This window comes from Lynx rufus, unplaced genomic scaffold (genome assembly GCF_022079265.1).
Source record: "Lynx rufus isolate CCGP_SWC_20201006 ecotype Redwood Valley unplaced genomic scaffold, mLynRuf1.p SCAF_2, whole genome shotgun sequence".
Taxonomy (NCBI): domain Eukaryota; kingdom Metazoa; phylum Chordata; class Mammalia; order Carnivora; family Felidae; genus Lynx; species Lynx rufus.
In genome coordinates this window covers 211,451,253-211,467,735 of record NW_025814834.1, presented here as the reverse complement: position 1 = coordinate 211,467,735, position 16,483 = coordinate 211,451,253, and the positions used below count along the sequence as shown (strand labels likewise).

At 52.1% G+C, this 16,483-nt stretch overlaps 1 protein-coding gene and 1 pseudogene across 1 annotated transcript in view; both read left to right on the top strand.

The window, feature by feature from the left end:
• Window positions 1-16,483, top strand: part of FHAD1 (forkhead associated phosphopeptide binding domain 1) — a 118,295-nt gene that overhangs the window by 32,173 nt on the left and 69,639 nt on the right. The window contains 3 exon segments of the mRNA XM_047085238.1: window positions 4,668-4,777; window positions 7,852-8,088; window positions 11,973-12,096. Coding sequence (XP_046941194.1) covers window positions 4,668-4,777; window positions 7,852-8,088; window positions 11,973-12,096 — 471 coding nt within the window.
• Window positions 14,464-16,355, top strand: LOC124515812 (60S ribosomal protein L19-like; annotated as a pseudogene).

Genomic DNA, 16,483 nt, shown 5'->3' with positions numbered 1-16,483 from the left:
TTTCTGGCCTCTGGTTTGCTAATCAGGAAAGCCTCCGGTGTCGCCTGCCTCTGGACTGTGGCCTGTGCAGTGTAATGCTGCCCGGCCACCCCAAGCGTGGGGACTCCTGATTGGGGCGACTGACTGCCCCTAGGCTGAAAAGTAAACAACTTGCACATATATAGCATCAAACAGGGAGTCTGCTGAACATTGAAAAACTAAGCCACAGGCCTTGTGACCATCAGTAATGTGACACAGGGGCCTCCAGAATCCGGCTGGATGTTATACTCAAAGCCTTTGCCGTAGAATTAGTGTGTGTGTGTGTGTGTGTGTGTGTGTGTGTGTGTGTGTGTGTGTGTATCTCACTTCTCCTGTATTCCTTTAAAAAAAAAAAAAACCCAGTTATAGATGTTGGCAGGAAAGGAGAGATCAAGTGAAGAAGGAGAACAAAAGGGAGAATGTTCCAGTCAAGTGCTTTCAGATGTGATAGCCACCAGCCACACGTGGATTGAGCTAACGTGGCTAATGTGACTGAGGAACTATATGTTTAATTTCCACTAATTTAAATTGCAAAACCGACACCTGATTCAGTTTTTGGAAGGTTTTAAGTACGCCTGGAACATCTTGAGTATGCAAATCTGCTTCAACTGCAAGTTTTTGTGAAGCCCAAATACAGATCAAGTCTTCCCATTGAAAATTTAGCTTCCGAGTTAAGATGCACTGGATTTCAAAGACATAGTGCCCCCAAAGAAAGAGTGTAAAATGTCTCTATCTTTTTGGTCTTGATTATGTGTTGAAATTATACTGGGTTTTTTTCTAACGTATGGGGTTAAATCTATTATCAAAATTAATTTCATCGTTTTACCCTTTTAATGGAATTAATACCAGAAAATTTTAAACTGCCTTATATGTATAGCTTGCATTATTTTTCTATCAGACAGCACTGCACTAGACAGTTAAGTTAGGATCCAACGGCTCAGGGCCCAAGTGGGTCGGGTGGGGGGAGTGAGCTTTGAACACAAATTTTCTAATCATGAACTTGGTTGGGGGATGTTGGGGGGCGGAGAACAGGCAGCTGCTGGAACCAGCGAGCGGCGTTCCCTCCCAAGCCCTTCTCTTGCCCCTTATTGTGTTGGGCACGCGCCCCTCCCCAGCCCTTCGCGGCAGGGCCTCGTGGAATTCCCCAGGGAGGAAGCCGGAAGTGCTTGACAGAGACAAGGAGCCGTCATCTTGGTGCTTTGGGCCCTGGGCGCGGGGCCTGTGCCCCCCACGCGGAATGCCGCCGGAACGTGGGAGGCACGTTCCCGGGAGTGGTGTGAGCCCAGAGCACCCAGCAGGGCCCCCTCCCTGTCCACAGAGCGGCAGGCCCCCACCATGGTGACAGGAAACCAAGTAAGTGCGTGGGGAGCTTGCTTTTCTCGACTATTTCTAGGGAGACCAACTCGTCCCGGCTCGTCTGGGTCTTTCCCGGCCTTGGTGCTGAAAGTCCCGCCGTCCCAGGAAGCCCCGCAGCCCCTGGCCAACCAGGGCAGCTGGTCTCTTTACCGGATTCATCAGGCAGCTGCTAAACCTCCGTCTTGTGACTCCTCCAATCCAGTCCTTGGCAATCACTTGCCAAGGAGACTCCGTGCGGAACGGCTCCTCGGTGACGGGGGCTGTCACGGTGAACCAGCTCCCAAACTCCTCGTTCACGGCCTCGTTACAAACGTTCACCACTCCGCAGTGTGCTGGTCCTGGAACCAGACCGGCGGGGTCGGACCCGACTGCCCCTTTGCCGGATGCGTGGCCTCAGTCTCTCTGCACCTGGGCTTCTCAACCAGGGGGTGCTGAAGCTGCACCTGCCTCACTGCGTTTTTGTGAGCTCTAGCGTTTTCGTAGGGAAAGCACTGGTGCCACAGAAGGCAACAAGCCTGCTATGAGTTCTTGGTTATGAGCGGGCCGGGCCCTGAGCTTTTGTTACCCTGCAACGCCTTCCCGGTCCGTAAGTGCACAACAGAATTGAGACAGGTGCGGGTTCGCACGGGAGCTCGGCCTCCTTCAAGTCCTGTGAGCTTGGGCAGACGATTTCCCTCTCTGTGCCCATTTACACATCTGTCAGATGGCAGCAGTAAGTTCATCTCAAGGGGCACAGACTGAGACATGGTCCCCAACCTCACGGAACTTACCATTCAGTCGGGGAGACGGACGTTAGCGAGAGGATCACAGAACAACGTCTATCAAATGGTAACCGCGACAACACCCGACAGCCGAGGTGCCTGGTACCCTGTGAGCTCATAACTACAAGGACCCGACTTAGTTGGGGGATCAGGAGGGTATCCCCGGAAAGGTAGGCGACCTTTACCCTGAAGTGCAAAGGCGAGGGAACAGCATTCCAGGTGGAAGGTGAGTGCCGAGGCTGGAGTGCAAGGAGTCGGTCGGCGTGGCTGAAGAGTGTGCTCCCAGAGGAGGAACGTGGGGACCCTGTAAAAAGCATGGGAAGCGATGGCCGGTGTTAACCCGGGACGGGACGGGACCCAAGGTCCAGCTACACCAGGAGGCGTCTGACTTCAGATAGGTTTGCCTCCACAGGGAGACCAGCTTGAGCACAACTGAGAAAGAAGGCTCCTTCCCTCTTGGAAGAGTTTTGCTTGGCCAATTTGTTTTGTTGCCTATAAGGAGCAGATAAGAAATCCAGCCCGCCCCAAGGTAGAACGAGGACATCGCTGGGATCCCAGCCCGTTCTGGTGCAGGAGCCCAGGCCCCTTTCCTTCTGCGCGGCGAGGGATACTGTGGCCGCAGCCGCTCATCCAACGCACAAGGCCATGTGCTCCTCCGGGCCTTTGACTATGTCCACTCGCGCTTCTGGAGTCCACAGACACGTTCAAGACCTGGGTGGGGCAGAAAATCACTGGCCCTGAAATGCATGAATACAAAATGCAGAATCAAAGCGAGTGGATGATTAAATAAAATGCCCACAAACGTGACGGTGTGTACCTCCTTCATTGTCAGTGTTAACATTCATTAACGTTTCGTGACCTTTGGAAACAATTGGTTCAATTTCTCACCTCACGAGAAGCCAAGAATGTGCGGCGATTGCCCAGAAGTCAGTCAGGTGGAGATTGAAAACCCCACTTAAAGCCACATGATCTCAAAAGCAGAAATCCAGAAGTCTTTCCAAAGTTTCTACGCTGAAAAAAAAATTAATCGGTGTTCGTGTGAGTGGATTGTGTGCAGAGTGGGACCTCCACACATAATGATGCCAGGACTCCAGAAAGTCATGAAAAACCCTTGTCATATTGGGGGGCAGGGGATAAGGAAAAATCAGGAAAACCTAAACATCTATAAAATGGATCCTGGTTAAATAAATACGTTTGGCACACTTGTATAATGGACTACAATGCCACCATTAAAAAGAACAGAGTATAGGAGTGCCTGAGTGGCTCAGGCAGTTGAGCATCTGACTTTGGCTCGGGTCACGATCTCATGGGCTGTGAGTTCAAGCCCCAACTCAGGCTGGCTGTTGTCAGTGGGAGCCAGCTTCGGGTCTGCTGTCCCCTCTCTCTCTCTGCGCCTCCCTTGCTGGCACTCACTCTCTCTCCCTCTCTCTCAAAAAATAAAATAAATAAATAAAAATTTAAAAATATAATTAAAAAAACACAGTATAAGGGAATTAAAAGGCACAAACTCCTAGTTATATTAAAAAAAAGAAAAAGGAAGGTGTCATAGCTATAGATAGTGACGTGGGAAGATGTTTTTGTTCATTGTAAGGTGAAAAAATGAGCCAGATAAAAATCTCTGCAGTAGAAATCCATTCTTTTAAAGATATAATTGCAGTAAAAAATAGCTGACATTTAGTGCTGAATGTTAAGGTAATGCTCAGGGGTAGGAAACTTTCTCTGTAAAGAGAAACTTTTTCTGGGGCGCCTGGGTGGCGCAGTCGGTTAAGCGTCCGACTTCAGCCAGGTCACGATCTCGCGGTCCGGGAGTTCGAGCCCCGCGTCAGGCTCTGGGCTGATGGCTCGGAGCCTGGAGCCTGTTTCCGATTCTGTGTCTCCCTCTCTGTCTGCCCCTCCCCCGTTCATGCTCTGTCTCTCTCTGTCCCAAAAATAAATAAACGTTGAAAAAAAAAAAAAGAGAAACTTTTTCTGTTAATTGAGACTCTGTGGGCTCTATGGTTTCTGTCACAGCTACTCCACTCTGCCGTTGTGGCTGGAAAGCAGCCATAGACAATATATAAGTGAATGACTGTAGCTGTTGTTTCAATAAAACTTTATTTACAAAAACAGCTGGACGGCCAGGTTGTCCCTAGGTCTGTGGTTTGCCAGCCCCTGCTGTACATCATTACTTCATTTAATCCTCAAAGTGCTCTTTATAACAGAGACTAACATGTAAGTGATATAACCAAGGCTTGGCGAGAGTAAATGGCCTGCCCAAGGTCATCAGCTCTTACGTGACTTAGCGGAAAGCCTAGAAAGAGACACACCAAAGCCCACCGGCCTGGTTAACACCGCGACCTGGGATGAGGCAGCTCTTTCCCTTTCTCATACTCCTGTCATGCGTGTTCGCCATTGCTCAGTGAGCGTATACATCGCTTTGTAATTTTCTAGTAACGGGGGAAAAGACTATGAGGTTAGTCTGAAAATAGCCTTCCAGACCTTAGGGACCCTCGCCATGTTAAGGTAACGCTCTCTGTTGATCTTGTATGTTAGTGTGGACCAACGCTGTGGAACTGTCAGAGCCGTCAGTGGCCGAAGGGATTCCCGAGGCAGGACCTTCCGGGGAGATTTATGCTGACCAGGACTCAGACCAGCAGGATAAGGTGAGGGGTCCTGTGCACCTGACTGTTCAGTTAGCTCATGAATCTTCACCGTCTTCAAAAGAGATTGTACCCCCCTCACTTTACCGTTGGGGGAGCTGAAGCTCAGAGAGGTTAAGTCACTTGCCCAAGGTCACGCCGTGTGAGGGGCAGAGCTGGCATTCAACCCTAGGTCGGGTTAACTTGGAAGCTGGTACTCCTGACTCCCACACGGTAGCTGCTTGGTCAGCCACGAGTGGTGGGACACGGGCGGGGAGCACACATCTCCTGGCGGGAAGGTGTGAGCACTGATGCCGAGGCCTGAGCGAAGACGGGTTGGTTGAAGAATCAGAGAGGTTTAGAATGAAATGGGAATGGGGGCCAGAACCGGTGAATTCAAGCCATCCTGGGAAGGAGCCAGGTTGATGTCTCCCTGCATAGACATAACCCTGAAATTATCCTAAAAGAGGCAGTCCTGCATTATCTTTCTTTCCAGGGCCTGAGCCTGCAGCAATTTTCCAAGTTTGTGAGGAGCAGAACCACTTGGGGTCCTGGTTAGGCGTGGGAATCTGTGACGTCAAGTGGCAGGTGTCTGGGGACCAGACTTTGGAAGCGTCGCAGAGAGGCAAGAAGCCAGGCTCAGATACTGTCACCAATTGTCTATTGCTGTGTACGAACCACAACAAAACTTAGTGGCTTAAAACAGTAATGTATTGGGCTCCTTGGCTGGTCTCCCTGAGACCCTTGATCTCACGGTCGTGAGTTCAAGCGCCATGTTGGGTGTGGAGCCTACTCAAACCGCCCCCCCCCCCACACACACACGCACACACACACACCAAAAAAACCCAGCAGTTTATTACTTCCCAGCATCTACAGGTTGACCTGGAATGTTCTTCGGCTGGTGTCCCCTGGCTTCGCTCATGCAACTGTAGTCAGCCAGCCCTTGGCCCAGCCAGTGGTCTGGGATGGCCTCTTCTCCACGTCCGGGACCTCAGCCAGCACGCCTGGCACGCTGGGCATCTCTCTGCGCATGGTTTAGTATCCGGGGCTCCTTTACAGCACGGCAGCCCCGGGCTTCCCGGAGGGCCAGAACAGAAGCTCTACGGCCTTTTAAGAACTTGCCTGAAGGTTGCTCTCCATCTTTTCGGCCACATGCCCTTGGTCAAAGCAAGACACGGGACCAGCCCACATTCGGGGTAGTAGATTCTGCTGCTTGCTGGCAGGAGCTGCAGAGCATCTGTAGCCGGTCTTCAATCCATCCCAGTTTTACGCTGGAAATATTATGCAACCAGACTTATAATTTTTTCTATTTATATAAGCCATTTACGCCCTGACTTCCCAGAACTCCTTCAAGTGAAAGTGCCAATAAACAAATCAGCTGAAGCAACCAAAACAAAACAAAACAAAACAAAACAAAAGGCATTTGTTGGCTCATCTTCTTGAAAACTTAAAAGCCTACCAGTTTCAGGCATGGCTAGATGTACAGGAGCTTAAGTAAGATCACCAGAACATTCCCTACTACCGATCTCTCCCTTCTGTTTCCCTCGGAGTTTGGCTCTCTAACGGCACGCGGGCTTCATGCGTTGGAAAAGACCAACTCAGGCAAACAAGCCTCTAAGTTTAAAGCTCGTGATCCGAAAGGAGGCAAGATGCTCTCCCTCGGTAACAGAGGCGCCAAGTCCCTGAAAAAGCCCTGATTGGCCAGCTTGGGTCACGTGCACATGGGAGGCGGGACAGGAAGGAGCAGGGCACATGATTGACGGCCCTACCAAGACCACAGGGAAGGGGGCGTGTTTTCTCAAGGAAGCGGGGCGGGGCGGGTCTTGTTCCCAAAGAAAGGCAGAGGCCGCAGAGACACCACACCCTGCAGGCTTCTTGGTGCTCCAGAGCCCAGCACACGGTCTGGCGCGTAGTAGCTGCTCAATAAATGTTTGTTGCATAAACGATAAGCGCCCGGCTGACCTTAATTGGGTGGAACAGACGCGGCTGCCCAGGTGTTTCATGCCACCCCTTGAAACTTTGCCCCAGGCATTTGCAGGGATTCAGAGAAAGGCCCTTGGCAGCAACTGGCAATGTCAGAGAGGCTTCCTCAAGTCGGAAACCCTGTCCTTCCTTGGGCCAGGGAGCTGGCAGGGTGTGAGGCTGACTGGGTAGCTAGCTCCCCAGGAAATGAGCTGGCCTACAAAAAAGCCACTTCCCCTCTTCCGACCAATGGAAAATCGCGGGAGGAGCAGGGACTATTGAAAAGCAGAAATTCTGCAGCTCCATTTGCAAATACACCTGGGGACTTGTTTTTCAGATTTTCTGACGCTGTCTTGATGACTTCTGGTGAGAAGTTTGAGGCTTATTTTCTTTTCCTTTGGGGGAAAAGCCTAACACATTCTTTGGCTGCAGAGTCTTCTCTTTCGGAGACGTGGAGAACTGGGGCAATTACACCTGGGGGTAAAGTCAGCTGGCAGTTGTTTCCCCCCCACCCCCCGACCCCAAGTTTACACGAGCCCACACAGATAAATCACCACTCCTGTCTCCTTTACTTTACAGGCTCGGTTACCTGGAGTACATTTTTCCGTGAATAACGCAAAGAGGCAGGATGTACCAGAAGGGAGGAGAGGAGAAAGAAATATTTCAGAACGTATTCAATTTTTTAAGTTAAAAAATAGCCCTCATTATAGGCAGCGTGTGGTCAAATAGAATGTCATTTTCCTAACGACCTTTCCTAGGTCCCCACCGTGCTAGGCTGAATATTGTAAACAAAAATATTAGAACTAAAGTCTCTAGCAACAAAAGCTCCCGTGTGGGGTGCTGGTTCTCAACACAAAAGGATAATTGTATGAGAAAGGAAATTTTCAGTGCCTGTGAGGTATAAACATCTATTACAGGAGTGTGTATACAGGTGTAGCATTTTCACCAAACTCTTGTCTCTGTGAGGTTTTCCACGTTATGAGGATGACTTTGAAAGTCTGCTTTTCCCTTCCCCACCTGTCCTCACCTTCCCAAAAGAATTACGCCGCGTTTTTCCTACATTTTTTTTTTTAAATGGGCTCAGCCTTGCACCCGGACCCACACCTAGTAAACTCCCCATCTGGCCTCCACCCCAGGATGAAATCATTCTGCTGCTGGGGAAAGAAATCAGCCGTCTCTCGGATTTTGAACTTGAATCCAAATACAAAGACGTCGTGATAGCGAACCTGCAGAACCAAGTGGCCAACCTGAGTCAGAGGCTGTCGGAGAAAACCTCCTCCAGGCAGAAGGAGAGGGGCACCTCACAGAACTTCCAGGTTTTGGATGAAGACATCGATGCCAAACAGAGAGAGATCGAGAGCTTGAAAAGCCAGGTAGGACTCAGAGACAGGTTGGTGAAGGCCTTAGAATTGGGACACAGGGCGACAGCTCCTGGGTAGAGCCGGGGAGCACGAGGGGAGCCACGCGGATAGACACGAAAGGGGTAGTCCCCGTAGCGTGGTGGGTATGAGCACAAATCCCAGGAATCGGGGGCCCGGCGCACATAGCCCAGTAGAACCGTGCTAACTTTGTTAAGCGCCCATAGCGTGCAGGCACCCGGCACGAGTGCCGTAGGTCCGTTGGCTTATTTAAATCGCACCGTCTCTGACATGTACCATTCTACAGAGGAGGAGACTGAGGCCGGCTCAGAGACCACGGGGAGCTTGTTCCGTTTGCCCAGTAAGTTAGGAGCAGCGGGTGTGTGCCGAATGCAGGTCCGCCCCTTCGGAGACCTCACGCTTTCACTGTGCTTCCTGTTTCTACCCAGATCTTTTGCTTCAGTGACTGGCCCTCACATCCACCCAGCCCCAGCCAGAAAGAGCTGTGGGCAGTCAGCTAGAGAGGAGGAGGAGGAGGAGGAGGAATCCCCAGTCTTCCAAACACCGAAGCCTTCGCCCAACCCCGAAGGCACTTGCTGGCTCACTTGCAGGCAATGCCATCAGACAGATATTCTCCACCCGGAATTTCCACACTGTCCAGGATAGTCACATTCTTTTCTCTTGAGACAAGCTAGATTCCCCCCGCCCCCACCCCCCAGATTTCTTCAAGTACTTTAAAATTGGCCATTGACCTGGTACATAAATTATGTGTCAACAAAGTTGGTTTAAATTAAAAAAAAAATTGGCCACTGATGAATTGTGGTCTCAGTGCATAATGTTGCCTAGACCTAGTCATGCCTGGGGCCTCTTTTCTCTGCTTGCCTGTTCACGGCCTTTCCCTCTGTGACCAACTCAAGGTGCGTGGCCTCGATCCTAGAAACAGTGCCCTAGAAAAGGACTGAGGTCGTGCGTGGTGAACCTAGGAGATCCTACCAGGAGACTATAAGCTCCGTGAGGGCAGAGAGTGGACCCAGTTACCTTCTAGGGCTCTGTTAGGACCCCGTCTGTTCATTCATTCACTCATTCCATCAATCATCCACCCGTCCATTCAGTCACATAAGATTTGTTGGGTGACTGCCGTGTGCCCTGCCCTCTTCTGGGCTCTGGGAATTTGGCAGAGAACGAGGCAGGTATGACCTTTGCCTTCCCTTGGTTGTGTTCCCAAGAGGGATCCTAAATAAATACATACATACATAAATACATAAATACATAAATCTATTTAAATTTATTTAAATGAACAAATGACTCCTCAGACATGTTTTAGGAAAACCAACGAAAGCAGCAGATTCTATAGGATTTCCTACTTGACGGCCGCCTTCACGGGTAGCCGACTCCTGAATGAGCATCTTTTCTTTGCTTAATCTAAACCCAATTTTGCTGTCGGACAGAGTAATTTCCCTTTCAGTTATTCTCCCATTTCAGAGATTTCCTGAGTGCAGGTGGCCTGTCTTGCCCAGATCCGTGGACAAGGGGTGAATTAATCCCCATACAATTTTTTTTTTTTTAGTCAAACATATTTGACAGATAACATCACATAATCCTCTCCTATCTCTGAGTGTGTTCAAAGTGGCTAGTGAGATCTGGAAACAAGTTTCTCACGAAGAGAGCGTCTGGAAAGAATTACACCAACCCATCGTTCTGTTGCCTCCCCGCCCCCCACCCCTTGATCTTTACTGGTAACCGAAAGAGAATATTTTGTAACAAGGCGTATCTGAACTGGAGGCTTCGGTGGGTTCGAACCCGAATCAAGTTCTGTCGGCTCCCGTTGTAGTTTCTCAAATGTTCTGCCACCTGCAGAACATTCAACCAGGAGTAGAAGCCACATGGGCAGGTAGGTTTATTGTTCGGATTGCTAGGTGCTCCCTGGTCCCCCCGAAAGTGGGTGCATCATGACCTGCTCTGAAAGGTCTCCCATCCACTGCAGTATCACTAGAAAGTACTTGCCTCTGCGTGCCCTTGAACGCCTGTGCTCATTAGCAGGCAAATTACTCTCTCGAAGCTATCCTCCTAACACTATTAGCTTTCTTATGACTCACTGCCCATCTTATTACACAGGAGAGCAGACATGAAACTTCTTGGGATGTGTGCCCGTTACAGACAATATGGGTACTCATTTCGGTAGGGAAAGAAACAAAGACGTTTGGAGCCTGGCGTTTTCTCGAAATCTGAACTCCTAAAAACTCTGATGCGTAGTTTGAATTCCATTATATCTGTCGGAAGCAGAAGCACTGGCATCTTTGGGCAGGAGGGCATGTGGTTTCCCCATCCCTTCTGGAAGTTTGTCTCCTTGTGCTGTGCCTCTGGTGTCACGCAGATAAAAGCATGGAAAAACACTCTTAAAAATTATTCCAAGTACCTTTTATGGGAAAGTTACATCCCCCCCACCCCCCGCCGAGAACAGTACGAGGTGTTTTCACTCAGAGTTTCAAAAACACAAACATGCAAAAGTATAGCCTTGGAGAGCGTGGGGGACAGTCATCTGTGTCCCCACCACCTTCTAGCAAATGCCCCCTCTCCAGTGTCTCCGATACCTCCGGGGGAGAAAGAAAGTGTAACTGCCCCAATTGTCATAGAACCTGAATAATGATGTCATGAAATGAGCCAGAAAATTCGTGAAGCCTTGATGCTTCTGTTAATTTTACCAGTCATAATGCCAAGTCTCAGGGACAGAAACCCAGAACGAGGACTATGAGCGCCACCTGGTGGCAAGGCCCCCTGCGCCCTCACTTGCATTACCTGAGTGCGTCCCATCCCCCCCCCCCATCATTTTTTACGCTTCACCTACAGCAGGATAAGCGTGTTAACAGGAATCACGGCACTTCTGCCTAACGGTCACACTGGTGTTGAAGTGAGCCGCGGCAGGGCTTACGAATGCCCGTGAAAATACTGCCAACCTACCTTCCCCCCGACAGACTTGAGAAGCCACAGGTAAAACACACCTGGTGAGGTCAGAGGGTAGTCACGGCTCCTACCCGTATGCCGTGTGCCAGGCGTGATCCGAGCACTTGTCCATGCCCTAACTTATGAAAATCCCCTTACCCATCCTGTGCGGTTGGGACCACCATCACCCCACGTACAGAGTGAATCAGTGAGACAGAATCCGGTGTCCTCCCTGGATTCGTCAGCCTGTAAGTGCCAGAAACAGAGGCGGAGGGCTCCCGGGTCCACGCTGTGCTCTATGCTGGTTCCTAGAGCCATCCAGCAAGGTGGAAAGAGCTAGAACTGGGCACCTAGACACTAGCTGAATCATAACTCCGCTCCTGCCTAGCCATGTGATCCCGAGCAGGTGACCTCATCTCTGCGAGACTCTGTCTGCTCAATGGGAGAAAATGGGAGCATTGACGGGAACCTCGGCCTTCTGCGGCGCTGTGAGGAGCTGTCCAAGTGTCATCTGTGAAAAGGCTTTGTGAGCTCCGAGCGTCCCACGAGCTACGAGCTACTGTTGTTATCTTTTGAGTGAATTACTTTCGTAACCTGCTTCCCTTTCACGAACTTTGCTCTGCCATCCAGTCAGCGCCGGACGATCTGGAACCAACACTTGGTCTGTTTATGGCTGAGAGTCCAAAGGTGGTCGGGAGGTGTCTGAGGGATCAGGTATCCCCGGTGACAGCTGCTCCCGAGCCACTTTCTGGGCGCAAAGATAAGGTTCATGGTTTCATTCCATAGGACATGGTGATCACTGAAGGAACAGGCCCTCTCCCGTTCGAAGTCAAAAGCACGGCTTTCCCGACACCCCACCAAAGATCGATCCAAATCTGTTGCCCAACTGCGGAGAAGTACCAGCAGATCCGGCAGACCTGGGCAAGCCCCCTCTGACTGTGTGTCGCCTCCTCCCACAGATCAGTGCCCTGCAGAAAGGCTACAACCAGGTGCTCTGCCAGACCCTGTCTGAGAGGAACTCAGAAATCACATCCCTGAAGCACGAGGGCGAGAACCTGAGGAAGGACAATGCCGTCACCTCAGGTGAGCGCTCTCTGACCTGGGCCTGAGAGCTGATGCCCTCCCCCTCCTTCCCAGGCCACGGCAGACATCGCCAGCTCGCCACCGAGCCACTGCTCCCTGATCTGGGGCACAGCCTCAGACACCTTCTCAGTGGCCTGTGTCAGTGAGTTCGAGTGCACCCTCGAGAGAGGGGTTTTGCCATCCAGTTTCTAGGGCAGGGCCCGGTAATTATTTGAGCCAAGGTTATCTCTTAGCTGTGTCTGCTGAGCGTCGGCCTCGGCCAGCTGGCCTTCGATGGCAAGCCCAAATGTGGACAAAGTGGGGTCACCACGTTAGGGCACCCATCATCTCACCCATTTCACGCCAGTGCACTCAGGCCCCCGTGAAAATATTTTCTAATTGGCCCACAGAGGTGGTTCTGTGCTAAAAGCCTTAGGGTGGGAACCAACACACTGTCCAGGGACGGCTGTTTCTTAGCCTGGATCCCTTCGTTCATTCAGCATGTTTATAGAGCACTTACTAGGTGTCAGGCCCTGTTCTAGGCACTGGGGAGAGAGAGCCCTGAGCACACCCTCCCTGTACTCACCGGGTTCACACTTGGGAGTGAGTGACAGACACTAAAAGTAGGTACATAAACGAGCCCATTTCAGAGAAAACTGGGCAGTGTGGCAGCCCCATGCTTCGGGGGCTGAAGCAAAGGGAGAATAGCTCAGTGGGTAGGCAAGGACGGGTCTTTGAAGAGGCGAAAAGGAAGAGCAGTCAGGAAGCCAGAGGGAACAGTGTGGTAGGGAGATCACAAGTGCAAAGGGCCTGTGGCCATGTGAGAGGAGCTGAAGGTGAGTGTGGCTGGAGTGCAGGGAACAGGGCATTGGGGAGGGCAGGGTCAGAGAGGGAGGCAGGGAGGAGGGAATAGATCCTGGGGAGGAGTCTGGGTTTTATTCTAAGGGTGATGGGAAGCCACTGGGATTTTTAGAGAGAAATCACACGCCTAGAGACCTGGAGAGGATGAAGCCATGAACAGAGGAAGGCGGGGGGAGGAGCGAAGCAGGTGACTGGGGAGCAGGCAGTGAGCCTGGGTTGGGCGTGTTGCTCTCACAGCGCCTGGTACACAGCAGGAGACACGGCCATAGCTGTAAAAGCCAAGCACAGCGCTGAGCCACGGCGAATCGCCATCTATCTCTATGTGAACTTGCAGGCCGTGCGCCGGGGCAGCCTGACCGCCGGCTTTTCCTCTATCTCACTCTGCAGTTTACCGCCCCTACCTGCACCCCCTCCCCCCCGACTTGTCAAGCCTTTTTACGCTCTTCGTTGATTGACAACGCCCTCGGATATTTGCTGAGCACTTCCTGCAGGCCGGGTGCTGCTCTGGGCACCAGGAACATAACACGCCGGGCCCCTGTCTCCCTCCCCGACACCCGCCTGTCAGATCTCATCCATGCTTCAGGCCTCTCTTGGATACCACTTTCTCCACTCAGGGACTGGACAGACCCGGGTTGGGGTAACACTGGGGGTGGGCTGGACCCACTCAACGTGCGGTCCCCAGACCAGCCGCATCAGCACGCCCTGGGTCCTCGAGAGGACCACAGGGTTTCAGACCCAGCCCAGGCCTCCTGAACTGGAATCGCCCTTCGGTGAGACCCAGATGTGTCCTGCCCACATTCAAGTTTGAGAAGCACCGGGCTGGGCTGTGCTGAGCCTCGGGGGCTTACAACAGACGGGCTCATGTCTTGTTTCCATCTGGGGTCCATCATGGGTTAGCAGGCCCGTGCTGTAGCCCCTCAGGGACCAGGCTGACACAGGCCATCACAGCGCCTGCTTCCGCGATGAGAGAGGCAAGAAAAACGTACAGGGCAGATGGGATAGCAGGGACTGGATTGGCTCTCGTGCCTGAAACAACCACAAGAAGAAAAAAGGCATCTGAAACGATTATTTCCACGTGACAGTGATCCAGGGGAGAGGGAACAAAGCAGACGATCGCCCCAGCTTACTGCCTGCAGATGGGCTCCAGACCACAGCATGGGAAGGAGAACCCAGGCACAGCCCAGTGGGCCCCCAGGTTGAGGGGACGGCATTGGAGAGGCCCACGCAGCCACAGTTTGCTGGGCAGAGTGCCCGGGAGGAGAGGCTGTGCAGAGAGACCGCGCCCGGTGACTTTTAGAGGGTCCCCTGCCCCCCGCCAGTCTTCAGCCGAGTACTGAGAAGCATACACACGCGGACAGGGAAAGAGGACCCAACCGATGCAGAGGGAACAATCGCAAAGCTCACACAGGCCTGGAATGGTTCACTGTCCCAGCATCCGGAACAGAGAGGCTTCCTAATACACACGGTATCTGGTAGAGACTCAAACGGGGGTTGCCTCGCTTTCCTTTCGGGGCCGCGGCCGCACCCATGAGCGTGCTCAGGCTTCGAAAGAGGCTTGCCTCCCGGGTCCTCCGCTGTGGCACAAAGAAGGTCTGGTTGGATCCCAGTGAGACACATGAAACCGCCAATGCCGGCTCCCACCAGCAGATCCGGAAACTGATCAAAGATGGGCTGATGATACAGAAGCCTGTGACCGTCTGTTCCGGGGTTCGATGCCGGAAAAACACTTCGGCCCGCCAGAAGGGCAGGCATACGCACACTGGTAAGAGAAAAGGTACCGCCAGCGCTCGAATGCCTGAGACGTGACCTGGATGGGGAGGACGAGAATTCCGTGTCGGCTGCTCAGAAGATCCCGTGAATCTAAGGAGATTGCCCGCCACACGTGTCTCACAGCCCGTACCTGAAAGTGAAGGGTAATGTGTTCAGAAACAGGCACACTCTCGCGGAGCACATCCAGAAGCTGGAGGGAGGCAAGGCTCGCAAGAAGCTCCTGGCTCACCCCGCGGAGGCCCGCAGATCTAAGACCGAGGAAGCCCGCGAAGGGCCGTGAAGACTGGCTCCAGGCCAAAGAGGAGGAAATCGCCAAGACTCTGTCCAAGGAGGAAGAGGAAGAGACCGAGAAAGAAGCCCCTCTCTGTCGTCTGTACATTTGTGGCTTCAGCAACAACACAGATCAATTATTCAATAAAACAAACCTTTATCTGCAACAACAACAAAAAAAGAAAACCAAAACGTGTTGCCTCAGTTGTAAGGCCAGATTACATCCCGATGAAAGTTCTGGTCCCTCCTCACAAAGCATGAAGGCAAGTCCCAAAGGGACCAACCTGTTTTCAGAGTAACTTCACTGTGTCCTGTGACAGAGCCTATTGTTGAAAGGAAATTCTGGAACATCTTGTCCCTTATTTCACGTACCTTCTTGATTGTTACCTACCGACAAAATTGGGCATAATCGGAAAAGAACCATGTGAGATAATCCAACCCCACAGCACCTCTGCCCTCTTCTTTCCACTTGTCCTCAATACGAGAGCCCAGTAATGTATGAGTTACCTACTGCTACGTAACCGCTTGTCCCAAAATGTAGCGGCCGAAACAACCACCACTATTTAGTGTCTCATCCAGCGTCTGGAGCTCGGGAATCTGGGGGTGACTTGGTTCTCAGGGTCTCCCATGAGGCACAGTCAAGATGTTGGCTGGGGCAACTGTCCCATCATCATCTAAAGCCCCAACAGAAGCCAGAGGATCTGCTTCCGGAATGGCTCACCCGTGTGGCTGTTAGTTGGAAGCCTCCACTCCCCACAACGTGGGCCTCTCCCTTGGTGGCTTGAGTGTCCCCACAACATGGCGGTGGGCTTCCCCCGCTAAGTGAGTGATCCAACAGAGAGCAAAGGGGAAGCCGCAAAGTCCTTTATGACCCACCTAGGAAGTCCCATCTTTTCCGTAGTATCATTACTGACTAAACACCTCAGCCCTACCCGTGGTGGGAGGGTGCTGTGCAAGGGCCTGATCTGGGAGGCGGGGATCACTGTGGCCATTTTAGGAGCTGGCTACCACAAAAAATAGTAGGTGCCACCATGTGGCAAACACTGTGAGTTAGCCACTCTCCTGTGTTCTCTATACGTTTTCAAAGCCTCGTAATCACTCTGTGGGGGAGATACAGTGAAAGGTACTCGTAAGGAAAGTAACAGGTCCAAGAATGCTAAGTGGTAGAAACAGGTTCCAAAGTCAGGCGAGCGCGAATCCCACCCCTGACAGCCTCCTTCTGCCACAAGTCTTTTTGTGGCTCTGGTGAAAAGCTCCTGGTGCTCCCCTGTTCCGGGCCTTTGGTCCCGAGGTATGTTCCCCATGGCGTGTCGCCTCCTGCCGAACCTGAGCCCACAGGGGCCCCGAAAGGCTTTCCGTCTCGCGGCGACACTCGCTGACTTCTTGTTCCCACTGAGGTCTTAAACAAACACCGTTCAGCTCACTTCAGTGTTATCCCTGTCCCAGCTCCGGGAGCCCGGACGCATCCTCCTCGGGTGTAGACGAGCACCAAGTGTGGCCGGGGCTT